A 22,661-nucleotide genomic window follows, 5' to 3' on the forward strand; every position below is an offset into this window, starting at 1 on the left:
AAAACACCTCTCTGAAGCTGGTACATGCATGTCTGAGGAAGCTTTTGTTGAACTGCAAATAGAGAGGTGACTTTTGGCCCCATGTATTTCCTCCCCCTTTATTCCATTCTCCTTCCTTCCTTCCTTCCTTCCTTCCTTCCTTCCTTGGTATTTGCAATTAAAAATTTAATACTTTATAAAGAACGCTTGTAAGTTTGATTAAAACTTCATGCTTGGTGACTTCCCTCTCACAACAACCATCTGTTGGATTCACCTTCCTTCAGCGACTAGAGCTAAACTTTTAACAGTGTATACAGACAGAGAATACTGTGATGCACAAAAGCTCTTCTGTTGCTCACTCTCTCTCTCTCTACATTAGTTTCATTTACCAACAACTCAAGGGCTGATCTTATTTCTCCATTAATGCACTCCCTCATCTGTACTTCAGACTAATGGAAATAAGAAAAGAGAGATTATTTTAAGCAGAGTTTTGAAAAACAGATATACAAGTTATAGTTATTTCCTCGCCTTCTTCAAATACATTTGGATTGGTATAGCTGGAAAGAGAAATGTGCCTAAAACTGAACTTTTGCAGATCTGTGTATTTTTGAATCTGTAGATAAAAGTTAAAAATTAATTTTAATTCTCAGAGTGCTTTCCCTGTGTAAAATATAAAACAATAACAAGTTTAAAATGTGAAAAAAATATTGATAAAACAAAACAAACAGCAACCTAGTCAAATGAAAACAAAACTAGAAGTATACCCTGTGAGGGAGACAGTCCTCTCATAGAACAGTCTCCACTCCTCTTCACCACGACCCATTTGCTGGTACTCTTTATTCTGGAACCAGTCTCCATGGTAGCTACAGTGGTCATATGTTTTATTTTAGGGAGGGCATTCCTCTATTCAAAGGGCTGTACCCAGTTTAAAGACAAAAAAACAAACAAACATAAGGAAGGAGAGCAGGGGCTTGAAACTGCCCCAGACTACAGTACATAGATGACTCTTCAGCCCTTCTATGCAACTGATGAAGCAACAGATCCCCTCCCAAGGCTGAGAGAACACAATGCTCTCTCCAAGGTACTGATTCCTTTACCTGCTCAACATTGGGCAGGGGAAAGCTGCTACTCAGCTGCTAATTTGACTTTTCCCTTGATGAGAAGAGGTGGGGTCTGCAAGAACCACGGGGCTTAGATGGAAGATGGCAGGCCACCTGGGACCCCCTACAGGTTGGTGCTCATTGTTTCTATGTTTTAATATTAGCTTTTGAATTCTTGAAACGGAGTTTCTGGATGTTTGTGCCCCGTTGTTTGTTGGAGTACTGCAATGGCCAACTTGCAATGAAAGACTAGCAGTAGACAGTAGCACAGAGCATATACCAGTGCAGCAAAGAGTGGGTAGTTACATATGCCAAGATATGGTTTTAGTAGGGAATGAACATTATATTGGATAAAAGTGTGATAATGAAGCTAGTGTAAGAATTTAAGGAGGGATGCCACATGATCTAAATGGTGAGATGGGTGTGAGGTGATTTTACTATGGAGAATTCTTGACAGATGAGAGAGAAATAAAGCGTTCCATGGGTAGACTACATAGAAAACCAGTTTTAACAATTGTGATAGAATATGACCCGAATCAGGCTTTTCTCAAAGAGAAGAGTGAAGGCCCGCTGAAATCAAAGTGATTTAAGTTAGTTATGATTAGACCCACTGATTTCAATGAATTCATTGTAATTCATGATAATGACCAATTCATTGTAATCATGATAATGACCAAATTCTCATACAATTTTAGCATAGGGAAAACTTATGTCAGCAGGTTTATGCCAGATTCCGATGACATAGCAGACTGTGCAACAGGCACCATGGCCTTGCTTACCAATAAATCAATCTGTCATTTTGTTTATGGCCTGACTTTTCCTGAAAAATGGGGCATAAGTTGGTTAAATAACTATTGTATAATATTGAATTGGTTTTCCACTTACCAAACTAAAACTGAAACAACCCAGCTTTCATCATATGCTGAAAGCTGCATTGGAAGAAGCAGCGCCACATGCCAGAAAGAACAATGGCTGTATATGACAGCATACGTGGCTTTCAGCATATGGTGAAAGTTGCGCCGGAAGAACCATGTGTGGGAGAGAGCAATGGCGCGCACGCCCATGGTGCACATGCCGCTGTGCCCACCACAAGCACAAGCCCCATTCATTTAAATGGGGCTTGAGCATATGAGTTTTTTCGCCTACGTGTGTGTGTGTGTGTGTGTGTGTGTGTGTGTGTGTGTGTCCCCGGAATGGATCTCCTACATAAGGGAAGGGACCACTGTATATCCTTTAAGAATTGTTAGCTGCACCAGGGACTGCACTTAACACAGCCTTTGAGAGGCACAATAGTACTGCACCAGTTTGTAGCTGCCTTGGATCCCATGTTGGGAGAAAGGGGGGTATTAATTAATCAATCAGAAAAATAATAGCCAGTGAACACAATGCTAAATGACCATGATGATTAAAGGCCAGCTGGGACAACACTGAAATGAAGCAACCTCCCAGCTAAGGTGTTTTGGAAAATGTTTAGGATAACCCTCACCCATGCCTTGTAGCTTTGTCCCTGAGCTGAAGAGTATTTGGATCTGGTCTAACTTGGCTCCTCCTTCATCCTGCCCCTTCTCTGTCCTTTCTGTTGGTAAATCTTTCTGTTGATACATCTTAGCCAGCCACAGTTCTGCTGGAAGATAGCACTGTTGGTAACTCTCTGAGATCAGCTGGCAGAAGAATTCTTCCAGCATTTCCAGTAGTAGTGGAGACTTGCACCTAATCCTAACTATGTATAGTCAACACATCTTTGAGTCAGGATTATATTATAAATCTGCATTCAATCCAAAATGCATGTTGCTTTGTACAGGAAAAAGTGAGTCATCATTTGATAATGGACTGACTATAGGAAGCAAATGAAAAGGCGAAATTAAACTCAGGCCAAAATGTTTCATATGATCAATGGGGTGAATCATGATACTGTCCATAGACAGTGAAAGTATTCTAGGAGAGGAGGACTTGAGAGCAAACAGAATAAAGACTATCTTGGGCACAACTGATCTTGAGGCAATAATAAAATACGGAAGCAGAGGTCATGGTTGGAGATGCTGGATGTGCAAAGGGGAGATGCAGAGAAATGCAACTGAGCACATTGTTCACATGGAAAGCCAAAAATAAAATTAAGTAAATTGCTCTGTAACACTGTCCAAAGGTAGGGTAAAAGGGAGTGAGTACAAATGCTTCAGAGACTTCAGTACAGTGTAGAGAACTATTTCCACAACAGTGAAAAAAAAGTGAATGAGTGACCATTGACACAGTGACACAGATAGGAAGACAATCAGCTACCAAAAAGTCATGGTGACCATTATGAGGAGTCGAGGACAATGGAAGTTATTAATAGTATCAAAGATGGCAAAGAGGCTGAGAACAAATTATATATCTTTAGACTGGACCATTAGGAGATGGTAGGTGATCTGCATATGGAAATTTCAGTGGAGAGTGGAGTACCTAAATCACACTTTAGTGAATCAAGAGATGAGTAGGAACAAAATGACGTTAATGGGACTCAGCAGCACAAGGAAATAGGACCAGAATACAGCTTGAGAAGTGTGTGTGTGTGTGTGTGTGTGTATGTGTGTGTGTGTGTGTGTGAGAGAGAGAGAGTTCTGTATGAGGTGTGTGTGTGAGGATCATGTTCCCCTTGATTCATCTTTTCTGTCTAATCTTCACCAATATGTCTATTGCTTTTTGCTTCTGAAATCCTGGAATGTACCAGATATTATCTTCATAATAAAACTAATTATAAATGTGTGAAAGAAAAAGCAAAGCAAACAGACAATACTTTTTTGGGAAACATAGATTTTATTTCTGATGATCTGGAATAACAAAATATGAGAGACCATATGCTTTACTGAAAACACTTCAATTTCTGACTTTATGATTGTAATAAATAAAGGATCCACCAAAACAGTTCTATAACATTGGAGCTGTTCTCCTTCACAGAACAGAATGTCATCACCACAGCTGCATGTAGAAATGGAGAGGTGCTTTTCTTTTCTTCAAATCACTTAACTTCAAGTCCAAGTTAATAAAACAGTTCTCCTTCAAAGTAATTGATTTGAGGAACATTATATAACTTTATCAGAAAGGCACAAAGCAATGCTGCAGAAAAATATTTGCAAAATACAAACATTTTAGGAAGCATACATTAGGTTGAATCTAGACTTAGTCATGCCTAGAGTAGGCCTGCTGAAATCAGTGATATATAGGTTACTCATCATTAACAAGCCTAATTGATTCCTATGACTTTATTCCAATTATGACTAAATCTGGATCTTACTTATCATAATAATTTTCTATCTTAGAAGGGTTTGTTTAAATTCTTGAATTTGTGTCCATGCTATTAGTGACACTGACAGTGACAAAACAACAACAAATATCTTTAAACACTGCATGGCACTAGATAAAACCTTAGATTTAGAAGATCTGGATGGCTTCATTGCACAGATGGCACAGAATTTCAGCTTCACAAATTTTAAATTTTGGAAAGAGACTCCACATGAGGATGTAAATAACACATATCTACAGTAAGTAAATGCCAAAACAGACGGCCCTGAAAGTCCAGCTCAACACTGGCTTGGGGGCATGACATTTAGACAAGACATTCCCCTGAGTTGCCCAGAAGCCACACTGGTGATTATATACCGGGTGACTTGGGGGCACGGCGTTCAGATGCCACTCGCCCCAGAGCCAGCGAAAAGCTGGCTCTAGAGGCGGCTTTTTTCTGCCCCAAATAGGAGTGGGCTTTTCCCGCTCCTATTTGGGGCAGAAGCTGGTTAGTATATGGCTGCCGCAGCCCAAATCTAGCTCTTTCAGGGGTGGTGTCACTCTGTTTTGACCCTGACATTTTCTTCAGAATTTAAATTCTGCCAAAGTCAGTGAAGAAAACAGGATGATGCTTTTTGAAATTCTATGAATGGATATCACTGATTATTCTTTCTTTGAGATTTTTTCCAGGAATTCATTAACACAGTAAAATTAATTTAAACAAATTTAAAACAATATAAAAACAATAAAAACAATATACAGTAAAACTATGAATATTTTGGCATATCTCAGATATTTGGAAGGCATATGTATGGAGAGAGGTGTTCTTTCAAATGTCAAGGTCCCAAACCATATAGAGTTTTAAATGCCACTATCAGTACCTTGAATTCAGACTGGAAACACATAATTTAAAATTCCACTATCACCTGGCAGCTATAACTACAACTGTCATCTGAGCTGAGGATAATGTAGTCCAATAAATCTGGAAGGTGCCAGGTGGAGATATCTGCTTTAAAGTATGTGGTGTATGATTTTTGCTAATTTTCATCATTCCAAGGAAATGATTTCTACTTACATACAATTCTATATGGGATGAGTATGTACGCTGTAAGGTTGCAGCCACATGTCACCTGACTTTCAGGTAAGAAGCCATCTGTCCCTGTTGGGTTACAGATGATGGGCCATAAATCTGATCCAGCACAGCTCTGTTTCTTTCTTTCTTTTTGGTCAAACAGGTAGAAATCCCCAATAATGGTTGATCACATACTGACAAATCAGATCACCACCAACATCAGAGCTGAGATTTTGGGACCCAGGGTGACCTTGGGCAAATCACATTCTCTCAGCCTCAGGGGAAGGCTGAACAAAACTTGCCAAGAAAATCCCATGATAGCTCCACCTTAACAAACAAAATGGAAAGACATCTCTCATGGTCCTGCTGCAAAAGAGTCAGGTTTTGCAAATCAAAACACTCCCTCGGTGGTGTTTGCAAAATGAAGATGGAGCTCCTGTCTCAGCAACGGTGGGTCCTTTGCTGCTCGGGCAAACATCCCTCCCCTCTTCACAGCCAGCTTTTGATCTACATGCTTGAAACTTTTATTGGGCAAAGACAGTAGCTTCCTTAGAGAGCCAGCATGGTATAATGGTTTGAGTGTTGGACTAGGACTCTGGGAAACCAGGGTTCAAATACCTGCTCAGCCATGGAAGCCCACTGGGTGACCTTGAACAAGTCACATATTCTCAGCCTCTGGGGAAAGCAATGGCAAATCTTTTTTTTTTTTTTTTATCAATTTTTGCACAGAAAGCCCTAGGAGTAACTATGAGTTGACCTGATAGCACTCAGTAACTGGAAGCCACCAGGTGATCTGCCAGGAGGTTTCCATTTCAAAAATGGTAACTAATGGCACCTAGAAGTTCAGAAGAGGAAGGAAAACAGGTTGCAGTGATGCCCTCTCCTCCTGAGGCTTTTTGGAGGGTTTCTTACTGACTCCCTGGCAGGTGGGGCCTGTGATGGCCCTGTATCCTCATCTGAGGGGAGTCTCAGCTGTTGGTGGCTCAGCTCTTGGTCAGAGTTACAGACCCAAAAAAGCCCTTACTTGGTGACTCTGGGCAAGGCACACCCTCTCAGCCTCAGAGGATGGCAAGAGTAAACCCTCTCTGAAGAAACTTGCCAAGAAAGCCTTGTGATAGGTCACCATAAGTCAGAAAGTGAAAGGATGGCACTGTTCATCTGGAGGTAGAAATTCCCTGTACTTGCAGAGAATTTGGTCCTCTTCTTGTGTGCTTTCAAGTCATTTCCGACTTATGGTGACCTTAAGGGCAAACCTTTCATGGGGTTTTCTTGGCAAGTTTCTTCAGAGGGAGTTTGCCATGGCCATCCTCTGAGGCTGAGAGGGTGTGACTCGCCCAAGGTCACCCAGGGCGTTTCCATGACTGAGCTAGGAATCGAACCCTGGTCTCCAGGGTCACAGTCCAGTGCTCAAACCACAATGCCACTTGGGCTTGCAGAGTGAATATACCAGTAAGTAGAGGGACTGGATCCCACAAAAGTTAGGGCTCAACCTGCCTCTCCCTCTGTCCTCCTACCTCAGATGCTTGACATCTAAGATCATGCTACAACTTCTTTCTCACAGGAGTTTAAGTGCCCACATCCTGTGCAGATTTAAATGCCAGGAATATGCTGCAAAAACGGGATCGTTTTCAGAAATTCCCCAAAGTAGAAAGCAGCTGATTTTGTCCACTTTTTGTGTGGTTTCATGCCAGATTAATGCTCAATGTCCCTGACGTGTCTGAAAACAATCCAGCGTGGGTTAATTTTCTGCGTGGGTTAATTTTGTATTAATGTCCAACGAGTCTGAAAATAATCCCTCTTTTGTGGACTTAAATCCTGTTTTGGCATGGGATTTGGCCAATTCCCTCCTGTGCAATAAACTCCAGAGTTAAGTCTCAAAGGTGCCACAAGATCCCTTTGCGTACTGATACTCCAGACTAGCATGGCTACGTCTCTGAATAATAGCCTCTTCTTCTTCTTCTTGGTGGTCGTGCAATACCACATGTAAGAATACTCACTGCGGAAATAATCCAAGCCGACAGCTAGTAGTGCTACAATGAACTACTCCTATGAGGAGAGACTTAGGGAGCTGGGGATGTTTAGTCTGGAGAAGAGAAGGTTAAGAGGTGATATGATAGCACTGTTTAAATATCAGAAGGGGTGTCATATTGAGGAGGGAGCAAGCTTGTTTTCTGCTGCTCCAGAGAACAGGACCCGGAGCAATGGATGCAAGCTCCAGGAAAAGAGATTCCACCTCAACATTAGGAGGAACTTCCTGACAGTAAGGGCTGTTCGACAGAGGAACACACTCCTTCCTCGGAGAGTGGTGGAGTCTCCTACTTTAACTTGATTTGGCAGCGCTTTAACTCCTTGTCTGGCTCAAGACTACGGAATTCTGGGAGTTGGAGTTTGTTAAACTCCAACTCCTAGAATTCCATAGCCTTGAGCCAGACAAAGCATTAAAGCGCTGCCAAACCGGGTTGTTCCTCGAGTGGGGATGCAGCCTGGGCGAAAGGACCGTCTCCGCCCTGGGTGCCTTGGGAAAAGAGGGTCTCCGGGTTCCCTCCCTTCAAAAACTTTGGGCCAATGGCGAGGCGTGGGGGCGGAGTTGCCCAACTTGCCTCCTCCTCCTCCTGGCCGTCTTCCTCCTCCTCCTCCTCCTCCTCCTCCTCCTCCTCCTCTTCTTCTTCTCCTTGCCAGCCCCGACGGGCTTGTGTTCTATATAAGCCCCGGCGGAGGAAGATGAAGGCGGCCCCCGAAGCCCCCCTCTCTGCTCCGGCCGAGCCCGGCTGGCGAGAGAAGGAGCAGGACCAGGAGGAGCAGGAGGAGCAGGAGGCCAGGCGGGGAGGCTGAGGTCCCGGTCTGGGCGGCCATGAGCTGCTCCGAGGTGGCCAGGCAGCCAGAGCCCAGGGGCCCCGCTCCCTCGCCCCCCCAGACAGGTAGGGAGGGCCCCTTCCAGGGAGCAGGAGAAAGGGAAGGAGGGGGGACCTGCTGAGTCAAGCTCAAAAGGGAGGACGCGGCCAAAGAAGAGCCCCAGACACTGACATCTCAAGCCATGCCTCTCAGTCAGCCTCAAAAGGGAGGACAGCCGAGGGAAATGGAGGACACGGCCAAAGAAGAGCCCCAGACATCCTAGAACTGTGAATTCATTTCTCTTAGGCTCAAGAATAAGGGGGGGGGCAAGAAAAGCCCCCCACAATCAGGGACATGTCCAAAGGAGGGCGAGCGAAAGAGACGAGACGAATGGCAAATATCTTTCAGATGCGGGGAAAGCACCTGCCTCCCCCCGGGACACTCCTTTATCCAGCTACCTTTGCTTGAGGGGACCCCTCCTCTACCTCCGGGAGATCCATGGAAGCAGAAGGAGGTCTCTTTACTGAGGGGTTTTTAAAAACGGGGTGTTCGTTTTAAGTTTATGTGGAAGAGTGCTGCTGGAAAGCATGCCTATGAGGAAAGACTCAGGGAGCTGGGGATGTTTAGCCTGGAGAAGAGAAGGTTAAGAGGGAATATGATAGCCCTGTTTAAATATTTGAAGGGATGTCATATTGAGGAGGGAGCAAGCTTGTTTTCTGCTGCTCCAGAGAACAGGACCCGGCTCCAGGAAAAGAGATTCCACCTCAACATTAGGAAGAACTTCCTGATGCTAAGGGCTGTTCGACTCTTTCAGAGAGTGACGGAGCCTCCTTCCTTGGAGGGCTTTAAACTGGCAGGATGGCCATTTGTTGGGGTTGCTTGGATTGTGAGTTCCTGCATGGCAGAATGGGGTTGGACTGGATGGCCCTGAGGGGTCCTTTCCAACTCTAGGATTCTGTATAAAGTGGAGGACGTTTTGGAATTCCTCCTGGACAGAGGGCTGAAATGGGAGGGGGCTGTCCTGGAAAAGGAGGACCCCTAGTCTCCCTCATTCGGGGCAAAAAAGTTTGGAGGACATGTCCGAGGTGGAAAGCCGAGCCCCCTTTGGGTCCCCATCCTTCTCCTCCGGAGCTTGGAAGGGATGCTCTCCCCTTGGGCCCCCTCTTCCCTGGGATGCTGAGGCCCCTCCATTGCAAAGCCTGGCCTTGGCCCTCGGTTGCGATCGTCAGTTCTCTGGAGCAGCAGCTTGGCCCTCGGTTGCGATCGGTAGCAAAGTTTTTAGACGTGTTCTGGAAGCCGCCTGGGGCTCCCGCCTTGAGAGAAAGGCAAGGCATGGCGATAAAGGAAATAAAGTACATCACCACCATCATCGTCATCACCTCATGGCAAAGTCATCGTTTTGATCGGGTCCTTAGCAAGTGGGATGCCTGGGACATGTGCACCTGTAGATGAATGTTGGCATTAACATGGGCTACATCCACACTGGAGGGATAACCCTCTGGGCCCACCACAAACTCCAACTCCCAGAATTCCATAGCCTCGAGCCAAACAAAGAGTCAAAGCGGTGCCAAACCAGGTTATACCTCCAGTGTGGATGCAGCCAAAAAGTGGGGGCAGTTTGAGAAGCCGAGCAAGCAAGAGTCTGCCTGTGCCTCTCTCCCAGAAAAGAGTCTTGGGAGGAGGACCAGCTCTCTTTGTCCCCAGAGAGGCCGGCAAGGTGGAAGATATGGCTGCGAGGGATAGAGACTCAGCAGCAGGACAGACAGCGCTGGAGAGCAGCGTCTCAGCCTCCTCAGCCCCTGGCTTTTCCTGCAGCAGAGTGAGAGGAACTCGCTGGAGGAGAGAGGTTTGGGCAGCAGCGTGCAATAGAAACCCTTACCTGGGCAGCTGGGGTGGTTTTGTACATCTGCTCATTTGGGGAGGGCTCTGGGATATGTCATTGCAAAAGCCAGTGAGAATTTGTTCAAAACAAATATTCCAAACATTGTTTTTCTGTAGGCACAACTGCTGCTAATAGACTCTTCCATATTTAACCCTGCGCAACTGCTGCTCATAGACAGTCCTGTATTTATGACTTTCGGAATCCAAGTATAACTGATTAACCCTAGTTTGCAGGATATAATAGCCCAAATTATTTATTTCTTGCTAAACTCACTAAAAAAAAGTGTCCTTGGAAGTCAGTTTCTCTGATTTTTGGTGGAACTTCCTCATAAATGTCTTTTGGAACTGGATGGCCAGGTTTCATGACTTGGAAGTCAACCTCGCTGACTTTTGATACTTGCTCTTAACACAATTGTGGCAAAATCTTCCAGTCAAATATATTTTGAATTATGGTATGCAGAAGCTCATTCTCAACAAAATAGGCATGTGTTTGCTCCTTAAATTGCTGTGTTCCTCTCTTAAATATGTCACCAGGAATTCAGTTTTATTAACTGTCAAGGGATAACTGAGTCGGCCTGTTAAAAACAAAAACAACAACAGAAGAGTTTGTGTGGTTTACGTGTGGTTTAATTTTTAATCTTGTGCAACTTTTCTTGTACAAATTGTTTGTGGCACAGACTTTTTGTGGATTAAAGCCTTTGACAAATATAATGAAGTGAGACTTGGTATACAAACCTATGCCACAATATTAGTTTTCCAGGTGCCACAAAGCTCTTTATTACTTTGACCATTTCAGTTTGTTGCTTAGATTAAGAGTAATGCTTTTTTTTAGGTGAACAGTGTTATTTCAGTAAGGAAGTGGAAACATTATAATTTGTTAGCACTTGTATCTTTGGCATATTATTAATATGCATTCCACTCTTTTTACTAAATCTCAAAACATATTCAAAGATGAACTATAATGTTCACTATCACTTTGTGTCTGTGTGTTTGTCTTCAAGTCACTTGTTATGGTGATGGCTTGAATTTCATGGGGTTTTCTTAGGCAAGAAATACTCAGAAGTAGTTTTGCCAGTTCCTGCTCCAGAAATATAATCTACAGCATCTGGTATTTGTTAGCAGTCTGCCATCCAAGTACTAACCAGAGTTGAACCTGCTTAGCTTCCAAGATCAGATTGAATCTGGTGCCTTTAGGCTGTCTACTGCTTTACTGTGCATTTTATATATTGCAGTGTTGCTTAAAGTGATTTTTACATACTTAAAGATGCTAAAACAGAGAGTAAATAAAAGAAGCAAATTAGCAAACCCTCAATCTTCTCCAGATTCACTAAAGCCTGTTTTACCCTCTGACTTAAGAATCTGATGTAACAGAGTAAAATCAGGAAATTCTTATCAGGCTGACAGCATTTTTAGACTATGCTGTGCGTGGGTGAAGTGGGACTAATATTGACTTGGCCCCAGTGCAGTCATCTGAGAATACATTTTTTGGTTGTTGCTGCATTCCATAAGGTTTTATCATTATTATCCACAAAAATTGTTTTCTCGGTACATGGGAAGTGACCCTTAATACCAGCTTGCCTGGGAGACACAAATAAGGGCTAAAATACCAAGCTCTCTATTTGAAGTTTATTTCCTCTTTATTTATTGCTAAGATAGTTCCAGCAATACTTGGCTAACCTTTTCAGGTTCATAATACGTGGATGGCAGGAGCATGTAATGTTTTGGCATTCACCTCTATTGAAATTGACTTTGAGATCCAGGCCTTCACAACTGTGTGTGAAGTGTACCAATGTAATCCCCATATTAACAAGAATTATCTTTCATTAAAAAGTTTGAATGCAAAGAAACAGATGCTTTCATGTTCCACTATATTTGGCAATGTAACATTACACTGGGAAGTGGAGGGTTTATTGTTCTTAAACATTTCAATTTCTACTTTTTCTTCTTTAGATTATAGGGTATTACAATATGAGGGTTCGTATTGTTCCTCTGGTATGTTATAAAATCAAAAAGACCTTTACTTCCAAGTAATTCTGCATAGGATTGACCTATATTGTTTTTGAGTTCTTCCCAAAAAGTACAATACATTGGAGGAGGTGGAAAATCACAAGGACTTTGATGTTTCTAAATAAGAGATAAAGCACTAAACATACTGAAAGCATCAGAATGTTTTGCAAGATAAAAAACAGTTGAGATTATGACTCATGTCATCCTTATATGTTAACTTTTATTAATTTAGTTTAAATGATTTTTCAAAGAGCTTTATTTTTAAAAGTGAATTATGTAGGGAATTCTTAAATCTTCAGGAAATATTAATTACTTTAAATTATAGCAATTATGGCTGAGTTGCTATATTAGCATTATCTCCAGTTCTGTAATATTTAATATTTGCATAGACTTCCTGAATGTTACTTATAAGATCATCAGCATGGTCACTTTTATCTCATAAAATCTGATTTGAAGTGTAAAACTGTCAGTTAAGTTTAGATTGTACAAATTCCTGTCTGGCAATGGAAACCCACTGGATGACCTTTGAGGAGTCATACGGTCTCAGCTTCAGAAGAAGGCAATGGCAATCCTTCTCTGAAGAAATCTTGCCAAGAAAACCCTGTGATAGGTTTACCTTAAGGTTCAAATAGGAAATAATTTGAGGCAACCAACAACAAATGACCAAAAGTAGGAAGAAAAAAAGTGAGCAACATGACACCATTTTTTGTAAGGAATGTGACCACCTTTTTCTGTCTGTATATTAATTTGAAAAATGAAGTGCTTGCTTCACTTTCAGGGCTTGTGTTTTGTGGGTGTGTGTGTAGTGAAAAAATACCTTGCAGTGTGTAAATCTGTGTTATACTTACACAGATTGTATATATCAAATTTGATGGTTAAATCAAATTATATTCCTTTGTTGCATTTGATTTCTGTATGTTGCATTCTGTCATCAAAAACTGTTCTTAATGTTCATTATTAACAGCCTTAATACAATTTACATTGAGAAACATTTTATTTCTATTTGTTTTACTCATACCACTATTTTGTATTTCAAAACTCAATAAATTCAGTAAAGCAGTTATAATAATACTTTTTTTTTCAGACAGTTATAAGTTTCAGAGTTAATAAATGTATAGCATTGTCAAATACTGACAAGATTCCAACTAGTCATTCATTGCTGGACTGATTCTGTCTAACAAGGATAATCTGCAGGTGTCTTCCTCTTCTTGTTTCCCTTACCGATGATGTTCCACATGCTCTTTGAGTTGCTACACACACCCCAAATCCAAACTGAATGTGAGGTGGGCTGCCCTGGTTTAGTTTATACATAGGATGCTGAGAATCTCAGTATCACAAGTTTTGAAAGCACACATTTCTTGTTGGAGAAAGAGGAGAAAAGCCAGTCCCTCCCTCACCTCTACAAACAGGTGATGTAAAATTTTACAGCTAACAGTACCAACCATTAGTTTGACAGATACATTTTTATAGATGCAAGATATAGAGGCAAATGTTCTTTCCCTTTGGAACGTTAACGCAAAATAATAAAAAGTACTCCAAGTTTCCTTGTATTTACAAATTTTATCAGCTATGAATGAACCAGAATGTCAACATCTGAACTCAGTGCAGTACACATTGCACTGCCAGGAACATTTTGGGGAATCTCAAATATATGTTTGTCTGTGTAATGCCTTATAAGCCTTTAACAGGCTAGCCCATGCCCCCAAAATACTGGCTTATATAAATCCTAACATAAACAATATCTTTTGACATTTTCTCCCCCCACCCCTTTTTGGCTCTGTCTAGTTTGTTCTGCTTTTGGTGTTGTCAAAATATAATAGAAGAATTCAAATTCATTTTCTATTAATTATAATTTAATCATGCATATTGCCTGAAGCTGATGTTTTCTGTTTTCTGAGCTGAAGTTCTGCAATGGTTTACAAAACTCTTGAGCCTTGATCCAACCCCAGTGAAATACGCAAGTCCCTTTGGTTCCACTTAGAAGATTTCAGCATATGCTTAAATTTCTCACATTGGTTTTAATGGGATGGGACTGTAAAGAGCTTAACCTGTGACCTGCAGAGGATATAGGTATTTACAGACACTTTGTTGTTGCTGTGGTGTGCCTTCAAGTAGTTTCTGACTTATGACAACCCTAAGGCAAACCTATCACAGGGTTTTCTTGGCAAGTTTCTTCAGAAGGGGTTTACTCTTGCCATCTTCTGAGGCTGAAGGACTGTAGAGATTATCACAGGGGGAAAAAGATGTCATTTTCCTGTCCTTATCATATAATCATGTGAAAGCTATCAGATGATGTTGCACTGATCTGGTCATTATCCCATCAGTGAAGTGGAATTGTCCACGATCATGCAAAAGGCTATCAGATCATGTCATGCTTATCCCATCATTATCCCACCAATGAAGCGGAATCATCCTGTCATTTCTCATTAACAGAACTTTCCATTCAAAAGGGACAGGACAGGGAGATGTGCATGATAATCTTTTGCACAATCACGTGATAAGGACAGGATAAGGATGGGAGTGATCCACTTCACTCCCATCCTTTGTGTCCGTCTGATAATTGCCCAGGGGTTTTTTATGGCTAAGCAGGGATTCAAACCTGCTTAGCCAGAGTCATAGTCCAGTGCTCAGACCACTATAGCACACTGGCTCTAAGTACTTCTCCATATATCTTCTACATTCCGATAAATGCTAGGTATATTTAATAGAAATTGCCATTAATATTGTATAAACTACAACAAGCAACCTTATTATATATATTAGGTGCAATGACAATGAGGCTAAACAGACTGGCCTACAGGCTGGCATCAGTGTGGAGTGAGGGTGCGGAGGCTGCAAACCCAAACTCCACCCCCAAGCTGCCGTCACGCTACCCGCCTGACCGTATGGTAGGCAGCATTGCTGTGCTCCTTTGGCATGGCATTCAGACGCTGCATGCCAAAAGGAGCACCAAAATGTGCCGCTGTTGTGCCAAAGGCGCCCCTCTTCCATTCCCCAAAGGAGTGGCATTTTGCTGCTTCTTTTGGGGTTAGAAAAATGCCAGATTGAGGCCATGATGTGCAGTTGCTGCATCCCCAATCTGGCGCTCAAAGGGGCGGTGGCAAGCTGCTCCTTTTGTGCCGTCTATTTTGCCCTCAAATCACAGTAGCTGTATAGGCTTTCCTTATTGTTCTTCCTATGTGGGAATATTTCCAGATCTCTCTTTTCTATTCTCTTTCTGATCATCCTCTCTCCTATCCTCACAGTACATGTCATCAGGAGTCTTAGCCTGGTCAGCCTTTTCAAGTCTCACTCACATTTAGTTGGTGGATGACTTGAAAGAGATTCCTGGTTTAAAAATCTCAGAGGCAGTATAAATGACAGGACTTTACTGAGCACTTGAACTTAGCATACATTTCCCCCCATAAATAACATTTCTTTCATTTTTAAAAAAAAATGAGTATGTTTTGATGTCTTCTTGTTTTTAGCTCAGTAAGGCTGAAAAATGAAAGTTAATCCTATTTTTTTATTTTTTTATTTTTTTGCAGTTGTTAAGATCCAGCGTGTCGTAGTGTCTTGAGTGAGACTACAACTCTGGAGACCAGGGTTCAATTCCTCACTTGGCCATGAAACCTTTTAGGTGACCTTGGACAAGTTACATGCTCTCAGCCCCAGAGGAAGGTAATGGCAGACCTTCTCAGATCAAATCTTGCCAAGAAAACCCCATGCTAGGTTCGCCTTAGGGTTGCCATAAGCTGGAAATAACTTGAAGGCACACAAAAACAGCAAAATGCATTAGTAAGGTTCATGTGGCTTCTTTTTTCAAGAAATTCCAGATTATTATTACATACTATGCTGAAGGTCCATAGCCCAGTGGTACAGCATGTGCTTTGTAGGTTCGATTTCTGTCTCGGATAAAGTTGGCCTGGATGGAAGAATAATCTTATCTGATATAAGGCATTTTCCTAATAATAATAATAATAATAATAATAATAATAATATTGTTGTGTGGTACTGATGAGTTATGTTTGGCCTGTCTCTGTGATCATGTACTCTGATGATTACACTAGCTATAAGTGTTGCAGCTTCACATGGAGCATTGGGCCTGTACCATCATGCTTCCTGCAAGCTGCATTCTCGCTGTAAAATACATTAGGAATATAACAGACATAGGACTTGTAACAGTGTGCTTCGTGGCAGATGAAGGGCATTTAGGGCATCATTGGACTGAATAATTTTATGATTTGTTCTGTGTCTGCCATCCTTGTCAGGTCACCTTGATGCTTCTACATGGCAAAGTAATGTCTCATGCTACTGTTACAGTGCATACCTCAATGCTGGATAGGTACTTTGACAGAGAGCTGTGATCTTTCATGCACACAGTTGATTTAGAGCAGTAACTAAAGTTTGATTAGTGTATTGATAGCTAGAATATCTTTTGACCTCTGCCAGTGAAATCTTAATTTTGTAAATGTAAATTATTTTCAGGTACAAAATGTCAGCTTACCTTACAAAATCATCTATTACATGAAATTTGGAGGAGTCTGTTTGATTTCTATAGATTGAAAACAATCTATTGATTATTATCTTGCTGTTCAAACATTGTCATGTCCTCAGGGGAAGTGGCCTAGAGACTGGTAATTAAGTGCTTTCTTTATTACCTTGGTCTTTACTGAAGCAGTCATAAGGATTCAAATAGCTGTTAACTATCTCTCTAATGGAATTTATCTTATATGGTAACATGTAATTGACCCTTTTTGTTTTCAAGATGGAAATAATCTGTTGTTTGAAGTATGTAGCGATCATTCATAAGAATTGATATCCCAGGATAAAAGAGAAAGATCAAAGAATGAGTTTTGTTTTTCTAAAATTAACCAAAAATAATGTTCTACCTGAGAAATGGGTAAGAAAGACAGAGTCCTGGTTATGAAAAGAAGAGCATTCCTGCACAAAGCAGCAACTCTGGATATGAGTTTTAATTTCCTGAATCCATTTCTTCTCTGTACAAAAACTAAAAGACAACAGCATCTGGCTTCTAGCATTGTAGTTTCACATTGCCCCCTAGCTCTGCCCTTCACCTGTGAATTTTATTTGCTTAGTATTTGGAAATGATCCTAAAAAGCTGAGATGAAGATAACATTTTAAAACAACACAGTAAAAGTGTTTACACTTAGGGTGAAATATACAGAATGATAAGTAACTGAGATTAAAATGGATGACACTGAAGTCTAGAAAGCTGTTTTCCTCTTGCTTTTTTTTAAATCTTCAGTGTTGCTTAAAACACTATGTCATGCTGGAAACAACAACCTTTAAAATGAGAGTCTGGTTTCTAGAAGTATTATTATTTAATTGCCCAGGAGACACTTGCTTTCCTGTCCTTGTAAAGATAGGAAGATACACTTTTTATGTATAGTGGGAATTGTTTTGGCACACAGTTGTTGGAAAACAAATGGCTTGTAATACAATCACTAAGGTGTTCAGATTACTTCTGATACATTTCAGAATGTGTGCATAGGCTTTTTCAACCTTTGCAAAGAACTGAGTTTATCAATGGGATGGAGGGAGAATCACAATGTCTAGCTTCAACCCAACATATATGTATAAAAATATTTGGGTAGGTTCATCCAAAAGTTTAGGAAGTCTTCTATTTTACAGTTCTAATACAAGTATTTTTGGAGCTTGCTCCCATGTAGGACTCTTTTTGGAGAGTAGTGACTATTCATTCAGGAGAAAACCTGTTCCATGATCACATTGGCGGGTTACAAACCGCCATAAAGTACGCACTCTGTGCGTACTAGGGTTAGGAAGGGCCGTATTAGGGTTAGGAAGGTTCTTACCTTCCTCACGGCCCTTCCTCCCAGTAAGCGCGTCCACATGGACGCCGCCATTTTGACGTCTTGGATGCTGTGCGTCCAGACGTGTCGCGGCGAAGTGACGCCATGAGGGCACGCTCCGCCCCTCGTGGCACCAATTCTGTGTTTCGAAAAGGAGCGCCATTTCGGTGCTACTTTTTTGCTGCGCGGGGAAGCCTCTCGGTATGGCCACTGGGGCTTCCCTATGCAGCGAATGGCGGCGGCGGGAAAACGGCCCCTTGAGGGCCATTTGTAACCCGCCATTGTTCGCTTTTACTTTGTGCTAGGGATATCTGAAAAGGACTTCTGTCTTCATATTTGTTGTTGCTGTTATGTGCTTTCAAATTCCCCCTGACTTATGGCCACCCTAACATAGGATTTTCTTGCCAAGATTTATTCAGAGGAGTTTTGCCAATGCCTTTTTTTGTAGTCTAAGAGAGTGTGACTTGTTCATTGTCACCCAGTGTGTTTCTATAGATGAGCAAGGATTCAAACCCGAGTCCTAGTACAAAACTCAGCTCACAACAACAGTCAAAACAGTAGACAATAATTGGCTCCAGGTACCACCAGATCCTGCCTGATCTTGGAAGCTAAGCAGAATCAGTCCTGCTTAGTACGTGGTTGGGAGACTGGCAACAAACACCAGATGCTCTCAGCTATACAGTGTGCCTACGCTATAGGCGGGGTGCTCCATACGCGTCTTCTTGCTTATGTGGAAGCCACGTGATGGGAGAAAGAATAGCATGCGCGCCCGTGGCTCACATGCTCTCCCGCACTGCGAGCACGAGCCCCATTCAATTGTAAGCCTGAGGGCAGGGAACCGTCAGTTAAAAAGATTGTATGTGTAAATTTACAGCGCTTAATAAATAAAGGTTAATAATAATAATAATAATAATAATAGTACCCCATATCAGATAGCTTAAAAAACACTCATATAGGCCATTGTGATATTTCTGAGATGCAGCAATTTAATAAGTATTTTAAGCAGTTTTTGTGAAAATCTCCAAAGTGGTGATGGATCAGTCATTTTCCTTTCTGCATTTATGTGAATACCCCAGTCCTCTTCTCCACTTATATTGTGCTGCCATGTAGGTGCTACTTTACCAAGTAGCATAAAACAAAAACAAAAAGATGTCTTCCTTGAGAAGCTTACAATAATATAGTCAATGTGCTTTTGTGTTTGTTTTCTATATTATAACATTGTTTTTGTTGTTCATTAAAATATTGTAAGATTTTTTTTTAAAAAAAAAGAAATGTAAGATTAAAAACAACCTTTTATATGTTCTTCTGTTAATTTTAATATTGTTTTATCTATAAGATTTTTATCATTTTAATTTTTTTATTGTAAAGTTTTTAAAATGTTTTTTATCCTGTGAGCCGGCTTCGGTCCCTTTCTGGGGGAAAGATAGCATAGAAATGAAATGAAATGAAATGAAATAAGTGGTGGTGCATTGGTTAAATGCCTGTACTGCAGCCACTCACTCACCAACTGCAAGGTTGTGGGTTCAGTACCAGACAAGGGCTCAAGCTTGACTCAGGCTTGCATCCTTATGAGGTCGCTAAAATGAGTACCCGGCTTGTTGTGAGTGCTTAAGTGCACTGATAAACAGTATAGAAATGTACTTGCTATTGCTATTTAGGACACAGCAAATTTTCTTCTCTTTGATGCATTCCTTTGTAATGATTTAAAAATATCTGCCTGGCCTATAATATGTTTTGGATATCTAGTATCAAGGTGAGAGGTAGATTACTGTGATCCATGTTGGTAGAATTCAGCGATGTAGCCGTTTTAGTCTGGAATATCAGTATGGAAAGGGATCTTGTAGCATCTTTGAGACTAACTTTGTGAAAGAAGTTGTAGCTTTTATAGACTCGATCTACTTCTTCAGATGCTGTTCACTTCATGCATCTGAGGAAACTGACTACATTTATGCAAGGTTATGTTACAATTCCCATTATACAGTTAGTCTGAAATATGCTACAAGATAATAATAATAATAATAATAATAATAATAATAATAATAATAATAATAATAATAATAATTTGCATTCCGCTTTTTCACAAAGGAATCAAAGCGGATTCCAACAGTATAAATATAACATTGAACAATTAAAAATTACAATTTAAAAACCCCAAAACCCCAACTCTCCCCCCAATCATAAAAACAGTGATCAACCCATAAAAAGAGATTAAACATCCAAAATTTTAAAACTGTCCAATAGGAATACACTAAAATTCAGGGCAGATTAGTGCTAAAAATGAGTCTTCTTCTAGAGGAGGGGGGCGGGGGTGATGGTATCAATCAATTTTGATATCGGTATCAATAGAGGGGGAGGCAAGTCTAATGGATCTAACCTAGTCTGGAAAGGCCTGCCAGAAGAGATTGGCAGTTATACTCTATAGCTGTACTGTATAATATCATAATACTATTACACAAGTACACTTGTTAACATAATCACATTGCCTACATCTCCATATGATGTCCAGGGTCAGGGTAAATGGCCATCCAAATATAGTCCCACCTACAAGAAAACCCAATGATAGGTTCACATTAGGATTAAGATCCCTTTACATGTACTTCCAACAGCTGTTTATTTTAAGCTTCAGTAAAGCTTGGTAAATACTTAAAGTACTACCCTGATGCTAAAAAGCTTATGCAGATTTGTCAGAAAATAAGCTGTGCAAGGGTACCTTGTGAAAGCCTGTCTGTTGTGCTTGCACCATTTATGAAATACTTTTCGAAGGACTGGATGTTTAGTAGTGGCTGCTTTCACCTGACTTGGGAGGAAAGAACACCATCATTAGGCAGTGAGGGATGCAGTCCAGTAACATCTGGAAGATGACTCTTTGCCTAGTCTTGGCTTAATAGAGAAGTATAGGGATGCTAGCACAGAAGTAGAAGTAGAAATGTATCTATTCAGCCTAGCCACACCTTTACATGCACTAATTTCCCAAAAAGGGAAGAAGCAGGGGAAAATGTTGGAAACACACTCAGTCTCTTTTGGTGTGGAAGGATTGCCAGAGATACCCCTGCCATTTTTTCATTCTCCTTTCTTTTTCCTTCAGTGGAGTTTATCACACGTGAGGCAAAGCACCTAAATACCACAGATAAAAAGGATTTAAATCACAGAAATATCCCACAAAAGGATTGTTTTCAGACAACGTCACATGACGTCATTATCCCAGACTTAACACATGAATTAAGCAACCAAAACGCATAGCTTTTTTTTATTTTCAGGATTTCCCCCGAAAATATGAAGTGACAGAAAGCAGCCAAATCACACACTTTAATTAAAGGGTTAAGTCCAGGATAATAGCAATATCATGCTTTTGTGGGATATTCCTAGATTTAATCCCCATTTATCCATGGGATATGGGTACTCCCTCCCATGTAATGAACACCCATGGCAGAGATGGGGCTGGGGTGGCTAATGGTGGTCTTGGTCAACTTGGCCTAGGAGTCTGGCTCTCTCCATACCAGACTATGTGGTCTGTGCTTATCCTTTGTGCTCACATAACAGGAGAAAAGAAAAAACCTAAAAACAGCTTCCTTGAATTAGATGTAACACAAGCAGCCCTCACCCACAGGATATTATTGGCATTCTATACTTGCTATCACTAGAGAAATTCCTGTGATCCAAAGAGGAAGAATGGCATACAACAACCAAAGGGAGGAGCCATTTGTGCTGCTTAACTAACCTGATTGAAGAGTGTGGCTGCCTAACTAATCCTTGGTTCTCTTTCTCTGTGGCCAGAATCATAAAAACTCTTTAAGAGAAATCCATCCTTGCTCAGTCAGCCATGGCCTGTGCAGCTGTCGAAAAAATTACTTTTTGGGACTGTAGCACCCAGAATTCTAAAGCCAAGCTCTTAACTTGTGACAGTAATGCAAAAGCAAACATCGCCTAAATAGCAATGCACACTTCCTCCATATAATAACAATGTACAGTAAGAGAATTTCTTATGGCAAAGGGGAATTGATAACCTTAGATGTTCTGCATATGATAGCTTGGTGCAGGACATCTGAGGTTTTCAAGACCAGATGAACATAATTGGGCCTTTTTTTTTTCCAATAGAGGAAGTCCTCTATTGATTCCAAGGTGCAGAACCAAACAAAGAAGATTCTCCTTAGATTGACCTATTCCAGTCAACTATTCCTGAGTGCATAAACCTGCCAGAGCATATGTCATTCTTACATGGTGTGCTTGGCAATCATGTCCTAAGCTGAGCACCCTAACAAATTTACTTCTTTCCCCATGTTGTGCATAAAACAATGCCCACAGCCAGAGGGTGGGGAGCCCAGGCTCTTGGCAGACTTTGGTACAGTGGAACGTTTGAAAAATACATTCCACATAAAATTGTTCCTTACACTTATTTATTTTGACATTTTGGATTGGTTTGAGAGAGGGGGGAAGGGGGAGAATAGATATGCAGCAGCTTCCATCCAACATTGCCTTGTAATTATTTTCTTTTCTTTTTTTCTTACAAATTTTAAAAGGTTTTGTTTATTTCACACCAAACTCATCACATTTAATCATCTTTTATATGTAATGTTTTTATAAATTGGTGTTATGTAAAAAAAATGCAACATTTGCTGGAATGAGGGAAGAACACAGATTTGTTTTGTATCTTTGGCAGTGTTTTACACTGGGAAATTGTTCTTACAAAGAATTTAATTCTGACACCCACATCTATGTGGG

The 22,661-nt window shown here is 41.0% G+C and overlaps 1 protein-coding gene across 1 annotated transcript in view; it reads left to right on the forward strand.

Moving 5' to 3' along the window:
- The first annotated feature begins 9,510 nt into the window (after positions 1-9,510).
- The window catches only part of VGLL3 (vestigial like family member 3), a 119,882-nt gene continuing 106,731 nt past the window's right edge, over positions 9,511-22,661 (forward strand). The window contains exon 1 of the mRNA XM_042460809.1: positions 9,511-10,087. Within this exon, the coding sequence (XP_042316743.1) occupies positions 9,836-10,087 (252 nt within the window). The 5' untranslated portion in view covers positions 9,511-9,835. The remainder of the gene's footprint in view (positions 10,088-22,661) is intronic.

Source organism: Sceloporus undulatus, chromosome 3 (assembly GCF_019175285.1).
Source record: "Sceloporus undulatus isolate JIND9_A2432 ecotype Alabama chromosome 3, SceUnd_v1.1, whole genome shotgun sequence".
NCBI classification, from domain to species: Eukaryota; Metazoa; Chordata; class Lepidosauria; order Squamata; family Phrynosomatidae; genus Sceloporus; species Sceloporus undulatus.